This window comes from Rhinopithecus roxellana, chromosome 17 (genome assembly GCF_007565055.1).
Source record: "Rhinopithecus roxellana isolate Shanxi Qingling chromosome 17, ASM756505v1, whole genome shotgun sequence".
Taxonomy (NCBI): domain Eukaryota; kingdom Metazoa; phylum Chordata; class Mammalia; order Primates; family Cercopithecidae; genus Rhinopithecus; species Rhinopithecus roxellana.
In genome coordinates, this window is record NC_044565.1 from 21112167 (window position 1) to 21135483 (window position 23317).

Sequence of the window (23317 nt, forward strand, 5' to 3'; positions counted from 1 at the left end):
AAAGAAACATAAAAATTGAAGGGAAAAAGGCTTTCTGTGCCACAGGAAACTGGAAGGCAGACTATTGTATGGGGATACCTAGGCACTGATTCTGTTTTCCATCTGTAGATGAAGATGTAGCTTTGGGAACATTTGGTTCAAGGAACAGAAGAGCACAGCTTTTGAAAATGTTCCCATCGTGAAAGTTGGATGGTGTCATTAGGCCTGAGCACAAAAGCAAGAACTGAGCTTCTCTGATCCGACAGGAACACCACCCTAGTGGAAGGTGATTGCTACTAGCTCTCTTAGTTTCCCGAGGAGTCAAGGGAAGCCATGCAAAGATCGTCAGCCTCTCCTCTGCCTTTCTTCTGACAAGTTTCTGCATCCTTGGTTAAATTAATCAGATGATGCTTAGTGTCTTTGACAGTGGAGCTGGATGCAGACCCTTTTTTCTATTTATAATCTGCCTGAAACACTGCAGTTGGCTTCAGATGCAGAATTTAGAATGATGCAGAGTTCTTACTGGTGTCTGTTTTGTTTACAGACCTATCCCTGCTGATTAACACAGTGCTCTGCACACAGTAGGTGATTAAAAATATTTACTGACAGGCTGGGTGCAGTGGCTCACGTCTGTAATTCCAGCACTTTGGGAGGCTGAGATGGGTGAGTCACTTGAGGTCAGGAATTTGAGACCAGCCTGACCAACATGGTGAAACTCCATCTCTACTAAAAATACAAAAAATTAGCCGGGCATGGTGGCAGGAGCCTGTAATCCCAGCTACTCAGGAGGCTAAGGCAGGAGACTTGCTTAAACCTGGGAGGCAGACGTTGCAGTGAGCTGAGATAGTGCCATTGCACTCCAGCCTGGGTGACAGAGCCAGACTCTGTCTCAAAAAAAAAAAAAAAAAAAAAAAAAAAAAAAAAAAAAAATACTGACAACAGAATCTAATTCATTTAAACTCTAAAAATAATAGGAATAGCACTCAGAAGACTAGACTTTTAAATTTGTCCAATCCATTACTGAGTAACATAACAATAGGACAAAGCATGAGATGTGGACAACATGTTGGACTGGGCTCTCAGCTTGGTTTTCTTCCTACCAGGTTGGGACACTGAGCAAGTCATTTATTTTCTGTTTGCAGAGAGGGTCAAGAGTAAAGATACTACCTGCCTTAACTGCCCCCCACCCCACCATGCCCACAGTGGGTATGGCAGACCCCTGAGCTGCCATAAGCATTATACTAATTGACATAGTTTTGATGTTTATCCCCGCCCAAATCTCACATTGGATCATAATTCCCAGTGCTGAAGGTGGGGCTGATGGGAGGTGTCTGGGTCACGGGGGTGGATCCTTGATCCCTCATGGCTTGGTGCTGCTTTGCAATAGTAAGTGAATTCTGAGATCTGGTCATTGAAAAGTGTGGGGCACCCCCCAACCCACTCTTTCTCTCTTGTTCCTGTTTTCACCATGTGCAGTGCCTGCTCCCGCTTCACCTTCCACCATGAGTAAAAGCTCCTTAAGGCCACCCTAGAAGCCAAGTAGATGCCAGCACCACCATTCTGTACAGCCTGCAGAACCACGAGCCAATTAAACCTCTTTTCTTTATAAATTACCCAGTCTCAGGTATTTCTTTATGGCAATGCAAGAAAGACCTAATACACTAATATAGGTTGTAATTTTTCTAATGATAGGATTTGGAACAGTCTATTCTATTCTTAAGCAATTACTTTTATTTCACATAGAAGAATATTTAAAATTAGCTGTTATCACAGGAATTTTCTGAGAAATTCCATCCTAAAGGGGTAGTGTCCCTTCTTATGAAATGCAGCATTGAGCACACAAGGGGCCTTCTGGAGTCCTAAAAATGCCTTATATTTTGGTCTTCGTAGTCACACAGATGAATGCATGCGTAAGAATTCACTGAGCTACACCCTTATGAGCTGTGCTCTTTATTGTGTATAAATTGTACCTCAATAAAAAGTGCCATGAAAAATATGTATAACATTTAGCTGGATGTAGTACCATGTGCCTGTAGTCCCAACTACTAGAGGCTGAGGTGGGAGGATTGCTTGACCTCTGTTTGGTTCCAGCCAGGGCAGCCTAGTGAGACCCTATTTCTTTTTTTTAAAAAAAGTGAAAAATTTAAATATATCAATAATTTTTTAAAAATTTATTTTATTTTAATTAATTAAATATTTATTTATTTATTTTGAGACTGGGTTATGAGACTGGCTAATTTTTATATTTTTTGTAGGGATGGGATTTCACCATGTTGCCCAGGCTGGCCTCTAACTCCTGGACTCAAGCAATCCTCCCGCTTTGGCCTCCCAAAGTGCTGGGATTACAGGCCTGAGCCACTGTGCTTGGTCAAATACATCAATTTTTGGCTAGCATTTAAATTCTTGGCTATTTAAAACCAGTTTAAATAGAAAGATGCCTAAGTGGATACAGAAAAAACAAACATGATTATAAATAATTAATTTGTTAATGATTACGATTTTTTGACTAAGTTGATACAGACTTATAAGCCAATCTCCACCCACCTCATAGTGAGGAGGCTTCTACTCAACATCCCTTGACTCCAGTAAAAAATAACGTGCAAAGAGAAATAAAAATAATCTGTGTTTTTGTAACTAATCCAGACATTTTAATTCCTAGAGAGGAACTGAAAAACCCCAATGAACTGGTTAATTAAACTCATTGATTCTTTCCAGTTTTAGGGGCCTATCATATTCCAGATATCATTCTGGGTATTACGGATATAGCAGTAAACAAACAAACATGCAGGACTTAACATTCCATGTGATAACAATCATATCTACACTAAATAATGTATAACCATTACTTGTGGCATTCACAAAGGAAACTTTGTACCTTGGTAGAATTGAACGGTAAATAAAAGAAACAAGTTTACATTTCTGCTGCTTTATAATGTGATGCTCACCTCTGCAATCAAGGCATAATTTGGAACCATCATCGCAAATGGTCTAAACAGGGCTTTCAAATTATCTGGCAATTCAGTTCTGCCTGCATAGCCAGGATTCATTGTGATGAAGGCTGCACAAGTCTTCACTAACTTTATTTCCCGCCCCTCAAACATGAATCTAGAGAGCTGTTTGAAGATAGAATATATGTTAACACTCTTCCAGACACTTGTAAAATTTTTCACCTAATTATCACTCGAATGCAAGACTCATGTAATGAAGCACTAAAGCAAAGACTACTGAACACTATTGTTGGACAATAGGGAACATTTCTGATTCTGTCCTGTCTGCTTCCAATATCTTCTGGGCTCTGTGTTTCCTGATTTCTGCCTCCCTGCACCTGACTTGCCCAAATTGTTTCTTCCTTCCTAGTCAAGTCCTGAAATCTTCTAGGTCTGAACATTTACTGAGCCTCTTCAATTCAACTTTCTATTTTTTTCTTTTTTTGAGACAGGGTCTTGCTTTGTCTCCCAGGTTGGAGTGTAAGTGGCATGATCAGAGCTCACTGCAGCCTTGACATCTCAGGCTCAAGCAATCCTCCCACCTCAGACCTCAGCCTGCCAAGTAGGTGGGACCACAGGCATGCCCTGCCATACCCCACTAATTTTAAATTCATCTTGGACTTACTGACCATTAAACCTTCTCCACTCTCACTTTCTGGTATTCCCCAAGAAATTTCAACCTAATCTTAGTTCTTGAGTTGTTGAGGCCCCACTGTCACCGTTTTTGTTACCACCCCTTCACTTTTACTTAACAGCAAACACTTGTTGAGTGCCTGTTGCAGGTGAGGCAATAGGTAAGGCATGGAGGCACACAGCTGAAGGAGCCTCACTCTTGAGATCTCCAGAAACTCCCAGGCTTGCTGTCTGCAATCAACCTGGAAACCATGACCACACAGGACAATACATGCTTCAGTGCAGGTGTGTGCAAAGCCCATGGGGGTAGTAGGCAACCTGCTTGGGATCTGAAGAAGGAAGAAGGATGTTTCAGGTGAAGGAACAGGGGCAGCCATTCCAGGAAAAGGGAGCAGGAGCAAGAAACAACACTGCATGTTCCGGAAATGACCGGCAATTTACTTTGCTAAAGGGCAAAGTTCCAGAAAGCATAGCTAGGCTGGGCCTGAGCATCAGGAGTCTTGCACACTAAACTAAGTAATTTAGATTTTGTTCCATGTTTGTGGGGAAGCAGAGAAGACTTTTAAGCAGAGTGATAGGATTGAAGTTGGCAGCAGAGAGGTTGGACAGGCTACAGACAGGGAGATTAGTAAGGAATGATCACTGGGGACATGATGAGAGCCAGAATTCAAGAGGTGTAAGTGGGGAGGAGAGGCATCTAGTAGATAAAATTAACAGGACTTGGTGATGGCTTAGATTCTGGGATCGACAGTGATGGGTCAAATCCAAGGTGAGTTCCAGGTTTCTAGTTGGGCCACTAGATGAAGGTGCTATCAACAGACATGAGGAATACAGGGAAGATCAGGATGGAGTAGGGTGATGTGCTGCAGCCTGGAGGAGAGAATGGATGGTACAACTGGAGACCTTTTCTGCTGCTGCTGAATGATTGCTTGTGCTAGCAAACCTCTCAATTTCTGTGGTTTAGTTTATCTATTCCAAGCTATATACCCCACTCCAACGGTCTTATTTGGCACTGGCAGCTTGAGGACGAGGCTGGTTATCTGTAGATGCTCTCCTGTCTTTCTCTGCCCTCACGTGGCTGCTCTCCAGGGGGCAAAGCTTCAATTCTGCCTCTACTCTCTCTGGTCCCCGTCCCCTTACTCCATACACTTTGCTGTCGCTGAACTGCTCAACAAGATGATAATAACTTGCATAATACAGAGTATGCTATCTCTGTATTTAAAGATCTTGCGTTTAATGTAGGCCTCCCCAGAGTATGCAGGAACATGAGGGGGTCCAGGTAAGGGAGCTTAGACTTTAGGGTCTGATAATTTTTGATGTATATGAAAATAGTTTTTAAACTTTGAATTCTTTTCACCTATTACCTTGGGGGAAATGACATATACTTCACATAGGTTTGGTGTAAGATGAAAGAAGTGTGAGCACATACCACAATGACTTACACAATTTAGTAGCTCACTATAGTCCAAGTCATGATTGCTTTTTATTAGTTCTATAGTTCGCTTTTTTGCAGAGGGCGATAATCAAAATATTTAACAACTCTTATCAGGGCACCTTCCAATGAGATAGCCTCTGCCTCTGGAGCTAGAGTTGAGTCCAGAGTCCCCCGTGCTGTGCCAGGATGAACCCTTATTGGTGGATTGAGAGGAGGTCTGGCGCTCTTTGGAAAGGGCCAAGGGAGTAGTGGGGGCCCTCGCAGGGCTTGGAGCAGTGCTGTTTTGGTTTGTAGAGGCTGAACACCAGTGCTGCCCATTGTGACCAGATCTCCAAAGGTCAACACAGAGTGGTAGAGACTTGGTCCCAACCTTCATTGCCATTCGCTTCTGAATATGAAATCCCTTCTCTAGAGGCATGCTTATAAGGGGCTCAAACAAATTTTAAATAATAGGACCACTCAGTATCTTCATCTCACCCCATATTCCTTGGATTTTTCCAGTCCAGTGAGCTCTGGAGAGCCAAGTCCCCTTGAGCTCCCCAGAATTCCTCCCTAACATTTTCAGCATCTCCTTCCTAAAATGTAACATTCTGTGAGTTAATGACAAACTTAAGGATTGCTACCTTGAAAGTCGACTGCCCAGTGCCTTACCTTTGCTGCTTTGGCGTTCCTAATGGTAATGAGTTGCTGCGCAATGACGGACAGAACTTCTATGTCAATTCGATTAAATTCATCAAAGCAGCACCAGGCCCCTGATTGTGCCAAGCCACTGAAGAAGCGCCCCATCATCTGAAATCAAAATAAAGCAGTTCAACTTTGTATTGCATAGTTCAACTCCTTCAAAAATTAAATTTTGAGCTGAAATATTAAAGAAAAAAACAGATGGTATCTGCAAATAAGCAATAGTTTTATTTGAATACTGGTCTACGTCAGAAGTAAACACTTTTCTACAAGAGGAAATATCTTTTTGAGTCTCTCTAAGTGATTTGAATCTGTTTTATTTTTAAACAAAATGACAATGTGACCAATTTTCCTTCTTGTTTATAACCTCCACTCACCTCTGCAAATACTTGACAGATTGTCAAATAATCTAACATATGGAACATACAAACTTAAGGACTTTAAAAAAACTTGAAGTCCTTGCCCATGCCTATGTCCTGAATGCTACTACCTAGATTTTCTTCTAGGGTTTTTATGGTATTAGGTCTAACATTGAAGTCTCTAATCCATCTTGAATTAATCTTCGTATAAGGAGTAAGGAAAGGATCCAGTTTCAGCTTTCTACTTATGGCTAGCCAATTTTCCCAGCACCATTTATTAAATAGGGAATCCTTTCCCCATTTCTTGTTTCTCTCAGGTTTGTCAAAGATCAGATGGCTGTAGATGTGCGGTATTATTTCTGAGGACTCTGTTCTGTTCCATTGGTCTATATCTCTGTTTTGGTACCATTGTAGGGACATGGATGCAGCTGGAAACCATCATTCTTAGCAAACTATCACAAGAAGAGAAAACCAAACACCGCGTGTTCTCAATCATAGGTGGGAACTGAACAATGAGGAAACTTGGACTCGGGAAGGGGAACATCACACACTGGGGCCTATCATGGGGAGGGGGGAGGGGGGAGGGATTGCATTGGGGAGTTATACATGATATGATGACTTGATGGGTGCTGATGAGTTGATGGGTGCAGCACACCAACATGGCACAAATATACATATGTAACAAACCTGCACGTTATGCACATGTACCCTAGAACTTAAAGTATAATAATAAAAAAAAATTGTGGCACAGAAATGTACAAAAAAAAAAAAAAAACTTGAAAAATTTTACTAATGGAAGCTTTCATTGTCTTTAGAAGGTATTCTACATGGTAGACACACACAAGGACTACTGAGCAGAAGGCACACCTGTGCAGATTATGGCAGTGATTCTTAATTTCTTCTACAGCAGAATCCTAATGGTGGAGGAAAATAAGAATGTGCCATCTAAAGTGTGGCATTTCTTTTGGGCACTTGAGATATTGGTTAAGCATGTGTACAAATCTTGCGTTATACCATATCTATCTCTTTAGTAGTAGAACTAATGGTTTTAAAATTTCAAAGTGGTCAACTGAACACATACTACTTCTTCCCCTTCCTCTGATTCCCACAAATCACAGAAAGACTGATAGTTCTATGTGCATCTCTCTCTCCTTTTCTGTGTCCACACTTATACCTGCACCTGCTTGATAAAAACATAATGGAAAGGGAAACCAGCAGGAAGAAAGTTTTGAAAAAAAAAGCTGGAATATGGAAAGTACAGGGAAACAGATTGTCCAACTGAGAAGGGAGAACTGCAGCCCCAAAACAGAGGGAGGGGAGTAATGCCCTTCATGATGCCTCCAAGAAACTCCAAACCCAATATCAATACATGCAAGTTGGAGTACATGCAACATGAATACATACATGTAGAAAAGCAGACACAGGCTCTACAGAAATATTTGGAAATTAGGCAAAGATCCACACTTGGAATGATTGGGTCTATGGGTCCTTCCTCTCTCTGTTCTTCCTTCCTCTCTCTGTTCTTCCTTCCTCTCACCCCAAGCAGAGTAAACAGGGCTCTTGCGATTTTAGTGCTGACATCCCCACCAGGCTAAAACGAAGGACTGCCTCATAAACAAAGGGGGAGATCTGCCTTGGGGAGATATTAATATTAGGAGATACTGGGAGATGACATTATGCTTGGGAGATAAGGAAAGCAGAGACAAGGAGAGAAAGACGGTTCCAGACTTCCACTTCAGTCACTGAGATTCAAAAATAATAAAAGAAAGTGAAACCCACTGAAATGTACTACATTAGAAGGAAAATCCTTATTATTTGGCATTCGATGTGGGCTTTCTCACTTACTGGCTGCTTGGTGTGCGTACATTCTATGGAGAAGCCTGCTGGCTACACATTCTCTACTCCCACAGAGCTCTTGGTAGCTCTTTCATTCAAGGAAGGGGCATTTGGGGGAAACAAGCTGTTTGCACTAATTAAATTAGTCCTTCATCTATCCTTATGAACCAATAGGTGAAGGTTCAAGAAAGAGAAGGAATGAGAAGAGTAAACTAATGAGCAACTTTGGAGAAAGTGGAGATAATTTAGGGAGCAGAAAGTAATTTTACAAAATTGAAATGGAATCCTCAGAGAGATTTGGGAGGGAAACACATTCCTAAAATAAAACAAGATACTCTAAAAAAAGAAATTAGTCAGAGATAAGAAACAGTCCCTGGAAATTAGTAATAATATAGCCAAGGTAAGAGAAGTTGAATGAACTCATGGAATGATAGTACTAAATGATACTCATGGACAGTACTAAAGACCAAGTTGGTGTTCTGTACAACAAAGCTGCGGAATGCTTCCATATTGTAGGGGAATGGTCTTCATACTTAGGATACACGTAAGTCCTGGCATATGTGGAGACTTTCCAAGGGATACTTATGAACAGTTTTAAAGGAAGTAACAAAGAAAATTCCAGATCTTCATCTGTGACACAGACTCTTTGCTAATATTTTTCTCTTTAAGAACATGTCTGTGGTCATGGTGGTTCTTCATTTCCATTTGCTCTTCAAAAATGACCCTCTCTCTCTGCCACTCCTACCCCTGCAGTTTTTGCCTGTCTGAGGAGGAGGGTGGGGGGTTTGAAATCCAGCCCTGACATGGCTGCTGACTTGGTGAAAGTATGCCACAGGTGTAGAGGCTCAGCAGATGATACTAGCAGGCTTGCTCTTATCCAAACCAGATCTTACGATGGTGCATTGCCCCAGGATGCAAAAACCTCCAGGGTGCCAAACAAAGGAGCAGTTCCAAATATTGATCATGAATGCAGGAATGCTTGCAATAACTGGCTGGTTAACAAATACTTTTTCGAGTCAGGTGATCTCCAATTCTTCATTTTCAACAAAAGTGAAGGACAGGGTCAATGCCTACAGGCCAAAGATAACCAGAAACACACCTGTAGTCAGACACAATTGGGTTTACCACTTGTTGCAACAAGGGAGACCACACTCTGTGGGAAACCAAGGTTTCTCTCAGTAAAAGGGTATCAGGAGGACTTGTCACAGGATTTGGGCTTGTGTTAGAAAATTCTGGGGAAGGGTCAGTGAAGAAGGGTTTTGCTCTATTAGTTTTTAAGAGCTGCTATAACAAATTGCCATAAACTGAATGGCTTAAAGCAGCAGAAATTTATTCTCTCACAGTTCTAGAGGCTAGAAGTCTGAAATAAAGGTATCAACAAAGCCATGCTCATTCTGAAGGTTCTGGGGGGTAGGATTCTTCCTTGCCTCTTGGTAGCTTCTAGTGGTTGCCGGCAACCTTTGGGATTCCTAGGCTTCTTGTACTGCATCACTCTGATCTCTACCTCCTGTGTATCTTCACTTAGCTGCCTTCTGTCTGTCTGTCTATATCCACATTTTTCTCTTCTTACAAAGGCACTAGTTAGTTATTTGATTAGGGCCCATAGATTTCCAGTATGGCCTCATTTTAAACATCTGAGTCTTTACAAATGTAAAGACTCAAATTAGGTAACATTCAGATACTAGGCATGAGGACTTGAACATATTTTGAGGGGACACAATTCAATCCACAATATTGTGGATTAGGTGCTGGTAGGAAGCAGGGGCAAATTTATGATGGATATCATAATCATATTATACAGGAGGCTGATGGATAGCTGGCTGAGGCTGTCATTGGTAAAGGTGAAGCAGTTACACAGCTTAGCCTGGAGAGGGAGATATTAGACTATTTTTTGTGGTTTGGACAACATTCTTGTGTGTTCTCAGACACGATTATGGCATCTCATTCCATAATGGATGCATCGTGACCTGGTCTGCAGTGGGTGGCCTGTGAAATTGTTTGTGTTCAACTGGAGAAGCAAATAGTCTGAGTCAGGTTGGCTCTCAGCTGATAGCAGTCAGGGGTTATTTTGTTTTGTTTTTCAGAGATGAATTGTGTAGCAATTAATTGACCAGTAGAAATATGTTTTGGTGTTATTTCTATCATTTTATTTTGTGATGATTTCTATTTAAAAAAACCTTTATTTTGAAAAATTTCAAACTGAAAGAAGGTATGTTACCCAGCTTAACAACTACCAACATTCTGCTATTTTCAAAATACTCTCCAACATTTTTTATTGTTATTTTAAAGCAAACCCTAGACATCATATTATTTCACAATAAACTCTGTAACACATAAAAACCCCCAAATTACCCATATCAATACTGCTAACCTATTCAAAGAAAAACCCAATAATCATTTAATATCTTGTTAACTTTTCCTCAATCATACTGATATTGTCCTTTTACAATTGGTTTGTTCCAATAAAGATACAAGCAAGGTACAAACATTGCATTTGGGTACTGTGTCTCTTAAATCTCTTTAAATTTATAGCAGTTCCCTGAATCCTCTCTCTTTTATGCAATTTATTTTTGAAAGTCTGTAAGTTATTTTCCCTACATAATTCCCTTGATTCCATATTTAGCTGATTGTATTCTTGTGGTGTTAACACATTCCTTTATCTCATACACCTGTACTTCTTGAAAACCAGTATTTAAATCTAGAGACTCCATTAGATTCATATATAATTCATAGCTTATATATCATAACAGGAGATACGTATTTTTTGATTGTCAAAGTTGTGATTGATCAGTGGATTACTATCCCAATTCGTCCATTATAAAATTTCCAATTAGTCTTTAGTGGTTTTAGTAATGATGGTATACCATTTCATACTCCTCAGACTGACAGAAGTTATGGAACCTGACAGCATGGGCATGGATGTGGAGCATAGGCAGCTCTTACACACTTGCAGGGGGAGTATAAATTACCACAATCACGGAAGAAGCATTTGTCCTTATTGAGTCAATATGATACGTATATGTACCTTGAGACCAACTCCTATATTCCAAGCCAGATAAACCATGCACCCATTCACCTGGAGGCCTGTGTAATAATGCTTATTGCAGCATCGCTTACAGGAGCAAATACTATATTAGAAACAACCCAAATACCTATCAGAAGAACAAAACCATAAAAACAGAGCCGTGAAAATGAATTTAAAAAAATAGAGCTATAGTATTAGCCTAGATGAATCTCATAGACAAAGTGCTCAGTGGAAAAACCAAAATGTAGAATGTAGCACACAAAATGGTGCTATGTTTTAAATTTAGGACTACACACATACATATGCACACATGTGAATGATAACCCCCAAATTCAGAATAGAAGTTATCTCTGGCGAAGAGAGACAGAGGATTTCAAGTGTGCTGGTAACATTTTATCTCTTAGCTGGGAGGTGGCTAAGTAGATATTCATTATTTTATTCTTTATATCTTTTAATGTTTCTAAATTTGCATATAATATGTACTTTTTTAAAAAAAGGGAGAGAACATTTGACTTGAATCAAAAGACGTGTTCAGATTCTTTCTCTGCCATTTTCTAGTGGTGACTGCTGGCGAGTTACTTCACTGTCCAAATCTCACTTCCATCTGTGCAATGATGACAACACCTATCAAAGAGGACTGTTGGGAAGGTAAATCAGATAATATACCTTCTCCTGAGTCTAAACACAAAGTCTCAGCCCAGTGCTTGAGTGTTTCGTTTGCTTTTTGTAGAAAGGAAGAGTTTCAAAGGTTGGACTTTAGGGCGAGAGAGTTCCTGGAGGAGCAGGAACTAGGTCTTAGGAAACGCAGCACATCTGACCAGGGATCTGCAGGGTAACCTCCTCCTGCCCAAATCTCTCCTCTCTCTTACGAAGTTGTCAGGAACTGGAAAAAGCAGGTAGAGAAAACAGGAAAAGGGGACTGGTCAGAGCCCTGGGGAACATCCACACATGAAGGGACATTTAAGGCAGAAAAGAATAGCCCTTGGAGACAATCTCGTTTTGCCTAGAAATCTTATGTTGCAGAAACCCTTAGAGGATACCATTCCTCTTTCTCTGGAAACTGCGTACCACATCTAGCTCTCAACAGCCATCCATGCCTGTATGAGTCAGACTATACCCTCTTCTTCTGGCTATTGTTTACGAATCTAGGGGTGACCACTTGAACCCACTTTGCCAATTAGAATCTACTTTCAAAATTTGAAATATGACCCTGCTGTTTTCTTTGCAAGGCTCTAGAGAGAAGGCTCTAAAGTTCCCAATGCCAAGGAGTTGGCTGCCCTAGTTCCTACTCAGCCTGAGTCATGCTCAACTCTTCTCTGGATTCTGTGAAATATCCCACTATCTCAGTAATCTTTCAATAAGTTTATTTATTTTTATTGTTGCTTAAAACATAAAATAAGTGTGTTTATGTGTTTAGCAATCTAAACAAATACAAGAAAATAGCAACAAGCAAGAGAAAATATGAGAGTATTTAAGAGAAGTGGAGAACAGAAGTAGGAGGCCCAGAGCAGAGAACAGAGACAAAATGATAAGCAAAGAAGCAATAAAATAAGGTCTCACTAGGCTGACAAGACATATTTTTCCCGTTAAAGAGCTTCCCAAAATGACAAACCAAATGAATAAAGAAAATTATCTTATGTAGACACATCCTGGTAGATTTTCACAATACCGAGGATCAAGAGAAAATCCTATAAGCTGCCAGAGATAGAGAGGAAGCAAAATATTACTAAACCTCCAAAATTTATTAAGCCATGATCAGTTTTATCATTAACAAAATGCATACTGGAAGATAATGAAGTGAGGCCTTCAAAGTCAGGTGAGAAAATAATTTTAAACCTATAATTCCACCCTCTACAAATTATCAATCAAGTATGATGACGCAGTAAAGACAGAATATTTATAAACTTGAATGGGAAAAAATTGCTCAAGGAAGTATTCCAACAAAATTAAAATGAAATATAAGAAAGATGCAAGACTGAAATACAAAGAACAGTGGCAGCTGAATCTACTCTAGAACAGTGGTTCTTAAATCTGAGTGTGCAACAGAATCATCTGGAAGTTTGTTTCAACAAAGCCTCTCGTTGCTGCGCTCCAGCTCTAAAGTTTCTGATTAAGTTGGTCTGACATGGGGCTTTATAATTTGCATTTCCAACAAGTTGTCAGGTGATGCTAATGCTGTTGGTTCAGGGTTCATGCTCTCAGAACCATGGTCTAGGGCTTAGCTTCTCAAAGTGGACCAGTATCGATGTGCACCACCTTGGTGGATGTCAGAAATGCACAATTTCAGGCCCCACCCCAGACCTGCAGATCAGAATATGTAGTTTAATAAATATCTCCAGGTGATTCACAGCACACAGAAGTTAGAAAAATAATGATTCTGGCCGGGCGCAGTGGCTCACACCTGTAATTCCAGCACCTTGGGAGGCCGATGTGGGCAGATCACGAGGTCAGGAGCTGGCCAAGATGGTGAAACTCCATCTCTACTAAAAATACAAAAGTTAGCCGGGCGTGGTGGTAGGCGCCTGTAATCCCAGCTACTCAGGAGGCTGAGGCAGGGAACTGCTCGAACCCGGGAAGCGGAGGTTGCAGTGAGCCGAGATTGTGCCACTGCATCCCGGGCAACAGAGCGAGACTCCGTCTCAAAATAAAAAATAAAAAGTAAAAAATAAAAAATGAGAAAAATATTGGTTCTAGAAGAAGTAAACAAAGTGGAAAGAAAACATGATCCACTAACCCTGAAGCTTAGGACGTTTACTTTGAATGGCAGGGGTTTGTGATGTATGTATTGATCTTTCTCTATGGGGCCAATTATTCTATTAAATTCCACTGTGAACAGTCTTTGATATTATAAGTGCTGTATAAGGGATTTACATTTTTATGTTCAGCCCCCAGACAAAGCAATGAAGATATAATTTAGTTATAGAATAAAATACAAATTTTATAAAATTTGACATGGTAAAAGTGAGGTTGAAACAGAAAGTCCAACTTCATTAGACACACAAAGTTGTGTCTAATAAAATCCTCATCTATTTAATGTGTTGGCAGATAGTGTCCAAAGTGGGTACATAAAAATATAGAAACAAATATATGCTTTTACAGTTTAAATAGCAACCACCAGAAGAAATAAAGCCAAACAAGGATTGCTGCAAATCCATGAGCTTTTTTTTTAGGGGATCTGTGAGGCCAAAGTGTTTTCATAATAATACCAAGGTGTTATTTTTTCACTTTCTTTTCACTCTCACTCTCTCATGAGAGTACAGAGTATGAAAAGATGTGGATATGATTTCAGTTTTTACATAGCAAATAACCTTTAAGAAACTAACATTTGTCAAGTTTTGGTGTAGTTCAAAGAAGAGTATAAACAATTAACTGAAAAAGTTCTTTAAAACATTCGTCTTTTCAGAGTCTATATCTATGTGAGGTTAGATTTTCTTCAAATGTTCAACCAAAAAAACATATCTCAACAGACTGAATGTAGAAGCAAATTGGAGCATCTGGCTGTCTTCTATTATGCCAAATATTAGCATAATAGCAAAATTTTGAAAACATTAGAGATTTTCAAAAATATAAAAGTGGGACAATTTTTTTTGTTTGGAAGTTTTCTCATTAATTTTTAAGAGTGTAAAGGGGTCCCATGACCAAAAAGTTTGAGAACCACTGTATTGAAAAACCTTACCAGGAATTCTCACCTTGCACATATTTCATGTTCAATACACTATTCTCTGAATTGCCAATTTCCTACTGTAAGCTTAGTCCTTGTTCTTCGTTTTCCCTGCTATTCTATCTTGTACCTCATCTCATTTCTTTCTTCTTACTGACATGTACAGATTTTTTATTTTTTCACCACTTGATAAATCATCCCCTGGCCTTGATTCTTATCCAGACTACCCAGACCACCATGTGTTGACTCTTCTTCCTTGCTCTATTTATTCCACTTTAGCCATTATTTGCCCCATTTCTTTTCTCTTGCTTGTCATCTCTCTATTCTCGCCTTATTTTGTTATGTCATGTTGCAAATAGAGAAAGACACATAAAACACTTAAATGTTAATATTTAGATACAAGAACTGTACCTTGTAGTCCAAACCATCCGAACAGTTAAAGACCACACACTGGATGGCAAGAGCTTTTGCCAGATCTTTGATAGTCTCTGTTTTCCCAGTGCCAGCAGGACCAGCTGGTGCACCCCCAAGGTCAAGCTGCAAAGCTCCCATGAGGCAAAGATAGCAGCGATCCTGAAGAAAGTAACAAATTATCAATATGAAGGGAACCAACTCTGGCCACAAATTAAGTCATTTCCTTTCTATGGGGAAAGGATTATTATTTTCTATGAAAAATAGAGCAACTGAAATACACCAAAAGATCCATGCACATAATTAAATAATGCAAATCTTTGCTTTACAAAGATGTATTCATAATAAATTCTTTCAAGAGTTAATGTCATATGAAACTTTTCAAGACTTTTGATTGAAAAGCACTCTCATGTCAATATTAACCTAAGTGATCAATAACTTACTGTGAGTGGAGTAATAACCAATCTTGGGCATGCACCCAAATATTCATAGCCGTAAGTGTACTGAGAGAGCGCCATTCTAGCCACACAATTATCCAGGTCTATATCCCAGTAATAGCGCAGTTGTCTCTGCCAGTCAAAAGACTCAACTGTCTCCACCTATATGTGATACACATATTAGATACAGTCATTTCAGAAAGCAGTATATAATTTTAGTTAAATGAAACAGTTACCTTGGATTGAACAAGTTCAGTGACTATATCTCTTGCATGCACATCAATGGTAATCAATGCAGTTAGGATGTTTCTGTGTAATTTAGGAAGACTGCCTCGAACTATTGCAGCCAGGGCATTTAATCTCTACAAATAAAAAAAATTGTCATGGTGAATTTTCCAAGATCAGCTTACATATATACATTATCTCTTTCACCATTCAATTTGGAGAGACATTGCTAAAAACCAGCTAATTTTAAGAATCTATAATTTTGTGACCAAACAGGACAGTACTTTTATTTAATTCCCATGAGACTTCTGTGAACTATATACTGTCTTTACCCCTATTGTACATTTGAGGAAACTGAAGGTCAGAGAGCATAAGTAACTTGATGGCAGTCACACAGTTACGAAGTAGCAAAATGAGACCTGAGTAGACATTTGCCTCCAGAAAAGCCCATGTTCTTAACCACTATGTGATGATTTTCTAGAGGAGAGTGTCCTCCCTAAAACTTAAATGTGGTGAAAGGTGATACTCTTCAGTTTTAGGGGCGGTTTTCCCATTAATAATCAGAAAGTCTGAGCATTTTAACCTAGCCAAAGTCTAGTTAAATGAAAAAATTTTCAGAAAGAGTTAGCTAAATTTTTACTTGATTTTTACCTAAATAATTAAATATTTTTCAAAGAAGAGCAGCGCCTCTGAGGACCTTGCATCATTGTGCTGAAATGTCACTTGGGCCAACCCCGATGAGGGACCATCTCTACGTAGAGGCAAAGGAACTTTCTTTAGGGAGTCATTTCTCTTTTCTGAAGCTATGGAGATGAAATTTCTTTGAGGAATTTCATGAGAGTGTTTTCTCTTACTTCAATAAAGTTGTTTAATTCAATAAATAAATATTTATTGAATATTTACATATAAATATATATAAAGTTGTTTTATTTCAATAAAGTTGTTTTATTCATAAGATTGTTTCATTTTTCTGTTTTAAGAGTGAATCTTTAAAAATGTAGTATTACTTGGAAGTAGAATTGAATTTGGAGTTAAAGAGTTGGCTTAGGTCCTTACAAGATATACTGTTTGTAAATATTTTCCTTTATTCCCCAGGTTGCCTTTTCAATCTGTTGATTGTTTCCTTTGTTGTGCAAAAGCTTTTAAGTTTGATGCAATCCCACGGATCTATTTGCCTTTTGTTGCTTGTGCTTTTGGTGTTATATCCAAGAAATCAATGCCAACGCCAACGTCAAAGTTTTTCCCCTATGTCTTCTTCTAGGGATTTTACAGTTTCAGGTCTTACACTTAAATACTTACTCCATTTTGAGTTGATTTTTGTGCATGGGATAAGACAAGGGTCTAATTGCTCCTACAACTTAATGAGCAAAAAACAAATAACCCAATTAAAAAATTAGCAAGGGAATAGAATAGACATTTATCAGAAAAAGACATGCAAAGGGCTAACTGGGTATATGAAAAGATGATCAACATCACTAATCATAAGGGAAATGCAAATCAAAACCATAATGAGATGTCACCTCACAACTATTAGGGTGACTGTTATCAAAGAAACAAAAGATATCCCATGTTGGCAAGAGCATGGAGAAAAGAGAACCCTGGTATGCTGCCAGAGGGAATATAAACATGGTGCAGCCATTATGGAAAACAATATGCTGGCTCCTCAAAAAGTTAAAAATGGAACTACCATATGACCCAGTAATCCCACTCTGGTACACATCCAAAAGAAGTGAAGTCAGGATCTGGAGGAGACTATCTGCACTCCTATGTCCATTGCAGCATTATTCACAATAGCCAAAATGTGGAAATAATATAAGTGTCCATCAAAGGATGAACAGATAAAGATAATATGAGCTGGGCATGATTATCATGCTTGTAATCCAGCACTTTGGGAGACCAAGGCAGGAGGATCGCTTAAGGGAAGCTTTTGAGACCAGCCTGAGCAATACAGTGCGACCCTGTCTCTACAAAAAATAATAATAATAAAAATAATCAGCTGGGTACTATGATCACGTCCCTGCACTCCAGCCTGAGCAATGGAGTGAGATCCTGTCTCTTAAAAAAGAAAAAAATAAAAGAAAATGTGGCATACACATACAATGAAATATTTATTATTGAGACTTAAAACAAAGGAAATCCCATGACATGTGACAGCATGAATAAACCTGGAGGATATTAAGCTAAATGAAATGAGTCAGTCATAGAAGGATAAGTCCTGCATGATCTATTTATATGAAGTATCTAAAATAGTTAAATTCATAGAAAAAGAGTAATATGGTGATTACAGGGAGCTAGCGAGAGGAGGAAATGTGGAGTTGCTGTTCAACAAGTATAAAGTTTTAGTGCTATTTAAATGCTATTTAGTAAAATAGCATTTCCTAGCTATAGCTAAAAGTTCTTGATGGTAAATTCTTTGAATTATTTTTGTTTTATTGTTAGCTGCCTGACAGGCAACTATTTCTATCTCTAACTATTTCTGTTAGTTGCCTGACAGGCAATGGCAATGTATTTCTACAAAATAGCAGAAATAGAATTAGAGCCTAAAAATAGAAATGACATGAATCTGGAGGTTTTCCTGGACTGAATAAACTTCCCTGAGAGGTATCCAGGAACTAGTGAATACAGTTTATCCTTAAAAGTTGCAAACCATTATAACCGTGATGTTTTGTTCTGGAATTGTTTTTCCTCCTATTTTCACAAGTATTCATATAAATACTACACATACATTAAGGTAGTGTCTCTAAAAAAAGTAAAACACAAATAATTTTAGTGAGAATTCTAAAGCTTTGTAAGTCATGTCAGAGCATTAGAATTTCTGAAATAAAGTGAATTTGCATTAACTATGCTTAAAAAAACAAACAAACCCACTAAGACCGTCTTGCAAGACAATAATATCACTTTGTTACAGATCTCACCTCAAAATTTACTTTTTCAAAATTCTCCAGGGCCTCTATGTGATTACTGTGTTCTGTTTCCAGACATTCAGTCAAATCACGGCACCACATAATTTGAGAAACGGTCAGGATAACCTGCAAGAAAACATCTTTCTTAAATATGTGATACGTATCACCAAAAAAGAATTCAGAGATACGAAATGTGAGTATGAGTTACTTGAGAAGGGTGGCCAGCCACCACCCAGTCTGTCCTCAGTTTCCCCTGATAGTCAGTGATGGCAGCTTTGCACAGGCGACGCAGAGATGTGAACATGGCCTCTTCCACTTTACCAAGCCATTCCTCTACATTGCCTCGGGCCTTGACGCCTTTCCCCAAGCCAACCTAAAAGGTAATCAGAGCATTGATAAAGTGGCTTGTGTGGGACTTGTAAGCTGTATGCCTTCTGTATTTCCATGACAGAATCCTAAGCTATACAAACGCTAAAGCCTGCCCACAAATACTGAAACTTCTATTGACATTCCACTATACATCTACCTCCTTTCACCCCACCTATTGCTTTATTTTACTGCTTCCACTTGGAGTCAACTCCCTGAAAGAGTAGTCTACATGCACTGCATGGATTTCTTCACTTATTTTCACTTTCCTACTTGCTGCTATCTGATTTTTGTCCCTGATCACTTCTATTCTCAAGTTTTCCCAGGTCCTCCCAACTGAAAAGTCCAAATGACACTTTTCAGTTCTTGTATCTATTTTTTTGGACTTCCAATGGCTTGACTGTCATGGCTGTTTTGGTTTCCTTCATCTGCTCTTCTTCGAACCTCTCTTTACATTTCATGTTTTCCCAAGATTCTATCCTCGGTCTTTCCCCTTCTCTTCTGCACCGGTGATGAGCAAATTCTTTTGCAAGAGGATCAATTCAGAACAAATAAAATGTTTATATGTTCCCATAGATAAAACACTGTGTTCTTACTGGACCCAATTCCTTAGCATTTCCCTGCACAGTTCCTGTGTCTGAAATGTCTCCCATGCCCATGTAGAAGATACTCCCCCTTCCATCATACTTGACTTTGTGTGTGTGTGCATATGTGTGGCTCTCCTCTGTGAAGTCACTTGATTCCTCACAGTGTGCTAATAGATTCACTCTCTTGGTGTTCCCCATATGCCAGGGGCTGTGCAGTGCCCTGGAGATGCTGCTGCCAGCAACTAACACTTAAATAGTGTTTACCGGGTATTGCTTTAAGTAATTTACATACACTATCCCCTGAACAGGCTCATCACTCCATTAATCAGATACAATTACTAATCCCTGTCTTTTGGATGAGATTAAGGGGTGGGACTTAGTCCAAGTGGCCTGATAGTAGAACCAGTACTCTTAACCAGTCCACTAGTGTGCCTCTTGTGGGGAGTTAAATAAGACATGGTTCTAGTTTTCTCCACTATATTTCCAACAACAGAACACATGTCTTCATTATTGCATTTTCTGTGGTGATTTTCAGTTGTTTGTTCGACTACTTCTCTGTTAGACTTTGAGCTCTTTGAGGGCAAGAATTTTATCTTGGTTATCCTTGAAATTGCTGAGCCAACAGAGTACCTGTATGCTTAGAGCGAGAATAACCCTAGAAGAGTAACAAAGTTCATCAATAAAGAAATATAAACAAAAGCACCTCACCCTTTCTCCCTCTGGTGACAGCATTGCCAAAATATTATTAGTATAAATCTTTTCTGGTTCTCCATCAATACCAGGAATCTTTCCTTCAGCAGGAGGCATGAGAGCAAATTCGAGCTTTGAAATGGAGTCGAAGCATTTCCTTAAGTGTGGCTGCACAGCCTGTGGATTTCGTGTCTGGGCCAAAATCTCCAGAAGTTCATCATTCGACAAGAAGTAAAACCTGGATTAAAGAACATCCTTAAAATATAACTTGAAATTGAAGTATAGTCTTAGATAGACATAAAAGATAAATTCCTTAGCCACATCTCTTCCCTGTCTACCAATTTCCTGGACCTCCAATTATACTGGTCATGGGTTTCTGGGGAGCCCACATATCTCTAAACATGATTTCTGTGAAAATTAGTGATGATGCATTTAGGTGTGATGATGCACACCTAGAATTAGTGTCTAGTACAATGTCTAGTGATAGACATTGTTCATAAAAACTGTAAAAATGCTAGAAACTGATGTGTTCACATATCTGTCTTACCTGGCTTTAAGTCTCCAGAGTGAAGATGTATTATTTGTTTTCCCTAAAATCTAGCCTAGTATGTCACACATACCTGGTATTCAATACATTATTTGTTGAAGAGTTAATAGATGGATGGGTGGTTGCAGGAGAACCTTATTGGGTTGTGTGAATGTGTACTGGGCCATTCTCTTAACCCAAAGGCATTTGCTATTCTCTGCAGTATGTGCTACTGTGAAAACTGGCATAATATAATTTTGCCAGCACACCATTTCCAACCATGTGAGGCTATACATATGTAGAAATAAAACATTTATATATATTCCATACTATTACCAGCAAGATAGGTAAAGGAAATTGTAAACTTACAAAATATTATTTTGCTATAGATTGGGGTTGGCAAGTTACAGCCCCAGGCCAAATCTGGCCCACCACCTGTATTTGTAAATAACGTTTCATTGTCACACAGCCATGCAGACATACTGTCTGTGGTTCCTTTTGTGCTACAATAGCAGACCTGACTACAGAGACTGTAAAGCCTACAAAGCCTTGAATATCTACTATGTGACCTTTTATGAAAAAAAGTTGTTTGTCCCTGCTCTAGATAACCAACAATATTCTAAACGCCAGACTTCATGTAATATAGTTCTTGTATTATGTTTAATCTCTCCAAATCACTCAAAAGGAATTTGATTTACTATTCCAACTGACTATCCTAGTTCATACTAGAACAGATTAGAGCAATTAACTATTAACATTTAAGACAATGATTTTCAAACTTTTTTTTCCCCCAATCAAGGGTCCTTTTTGCTGCTGTTCCTATCCCCAAGTCTCTCATGTTTTGGAGGACTAAATGTACAAACCAGCATTTAGTAAATGCTCTAGATTGTTGACCGTCAACTTAGCAATATCCCTGCATCAGGGAAAAGCTGGAATGACATTTCTAGAATCTCTTTCCAGTAAGGTTTCAGATTAAATGCTGCCTATGAGATGCTCTTCTATGTGACTGAGAAGGTGGGAGGAAGCAAAGCCATTATTCCCCAACTTGAGCATGAATGACTGAAGCTGGTGGGATTTTATCCTTGGTTTTCAGATGTCGTCCTGACAATCCCTCCTTTTCTTGTTGCAGGAAGCTGAGACTTTGGTGGCACTTCCCTGAGACCTCTGCCTGTATTTCCAGATTTCTTCAAAGTGGTCTTCAGTTCTTCCCTTCTTCTGCGCCTAGCCCCAGTGAAAACTTCTAATTCCCTGACTGAAACTTTTGCTCTAAACACCTAGAGTGGCTTCTATGTTTTTGACCAAACCTTTCCCAAGTAATATAACTAGATGTTAAAATTTCAGTTGCAGTTTTGACTGAAGTTCTAGGACTAGAGTTGTCACATTTCAAAATAAGATGTCAGGTCACCTGGGGCTGACTTATGGGGAGATGGGTGAAGACTCTAGAGTCCTCAGTCGCTTGAGGGTATAAAAGTGTTAAAGCTGGAGAGGCTGGACAGCTAGAGATAAGAATATTCTTTGGTAGAGAGATGTGCTAAGGGTGCTTGCTATGCCCATGAGAAAGGGTGTGGTTCACTCTCCTCAAGACTAGGCGTCTTGGAGAGCTTAACATGCATCCCCACCAATTAACCTAAAGAAAATTGCTCAGGTAACACCAGTCTCTCTTAACCTTTTACACACACATTGTGCACATATACACACATGCACAGGCACACATATTCATTCAACAATGAAACAGTAAAACAATGGGGTGATCAAGAATCATTTCAATTTGTGGGATCTAAAAATCGAAACAATTGAACTCATGGAGACAGAGAGTAGAAGGATGGTTACCAGAGGCTGGGAAGGGTGGTGGAAGGGTTGCGGATGGGGAGGTGGGGATATTAATGGGTACGAAAAATAGGAAGCATGAATAAGACGTAGTATTTGATAGTACAACAGGGTGACTATAGTCAATAATAATTTAATTTAATAATCAATAATAATTTAATAGTCAATAATAATTTAATTTTACATTTAAAAATAACTGAAAGAGTATAACTCAATTGTTTGTAACACAAAGGATAAATGTTTGAGGGGATGGATACCTCATTTTACATGATGTGATTATTATGCATTACACACCTATGTCAAAACATGTTATGTACCCCATAACACACCTATGATATACTAAAAAAGTTAAAATTTAAAAAAATTGTTTCAGTATCTTACTTACCCACTTAACTATTTATTGAATATTGTATTTTATCCTTGAGACTTATACTCCCCAATTACGATAACTAGTTGGATTTTCATTATCATAGATCTTTTTTGTTTCTTTCTCTAGTTCCTTGATGCTTTGAGGTTATAACTATAACCTCAACTTGATTGACAGTCATAACTACTAAAAAATATATTAGGTTGCTTTATAAACTTACCTTGGAAAGATAACTCTTTTTGATTCTAAGTATGCCTCTAGGCACTTCTGAATTTGGTCAAGTAATGCATTATTGTTTTGAAAAGTTTCCAGAAGTCCTATTCATTAAAAAAAGACAGTATTGGTAAAACTGTGTTAAAATCAAATTTTTTTCTGAAAAAAA

At 38.9% G+C, this 23317-nt stretch overlaps 1 protein-coding gene across 2 annotated transcripts in view; it reads right to left on the reverse strand.

Annotated features, from left to right (window-relative positions):
* Nucleotides 1-23317, reverse strand: part of DNAH6 (dynein axonemal heavy chain 6) — a 330576-nt gene that overhangs the window by 191624 nt on the left and 115635 nt on the right. For both annotated transcript variants that reach the window (XM_030920632.1, XM_030920633.1), the window contains 9 exons: nt 23156-23252; nt 20234-20453; nt 18781-18945; nt 18585-18698; nt 15681-15806; nt 15451-15606; nt 15008-15169; nt 5686-5823; nt 2925-3092 (listed from right to left, as the gene is read on the reverse strand). In XM_030920632.1, coding sequence (XP_030776492.1) covers nt 2925-3092; nt 5686-5823; nt 15008-15169; nt 15451-15606; nt 15681-15806; nt 18585-18698; nt 18781-18945; nt 20234-20453; nt 23156-23252 — 1346 coding nt within the window. The remainder of the gene's footprint in view (nt 1-2924; nt 3093-5685; nt 5824-15007; nt 15170-15450; nt 15607-15680; nt 15807-18584; nt 18699-18780; nt 18946-20233; nt 20454-23155; nt 23253-23317) is intronic.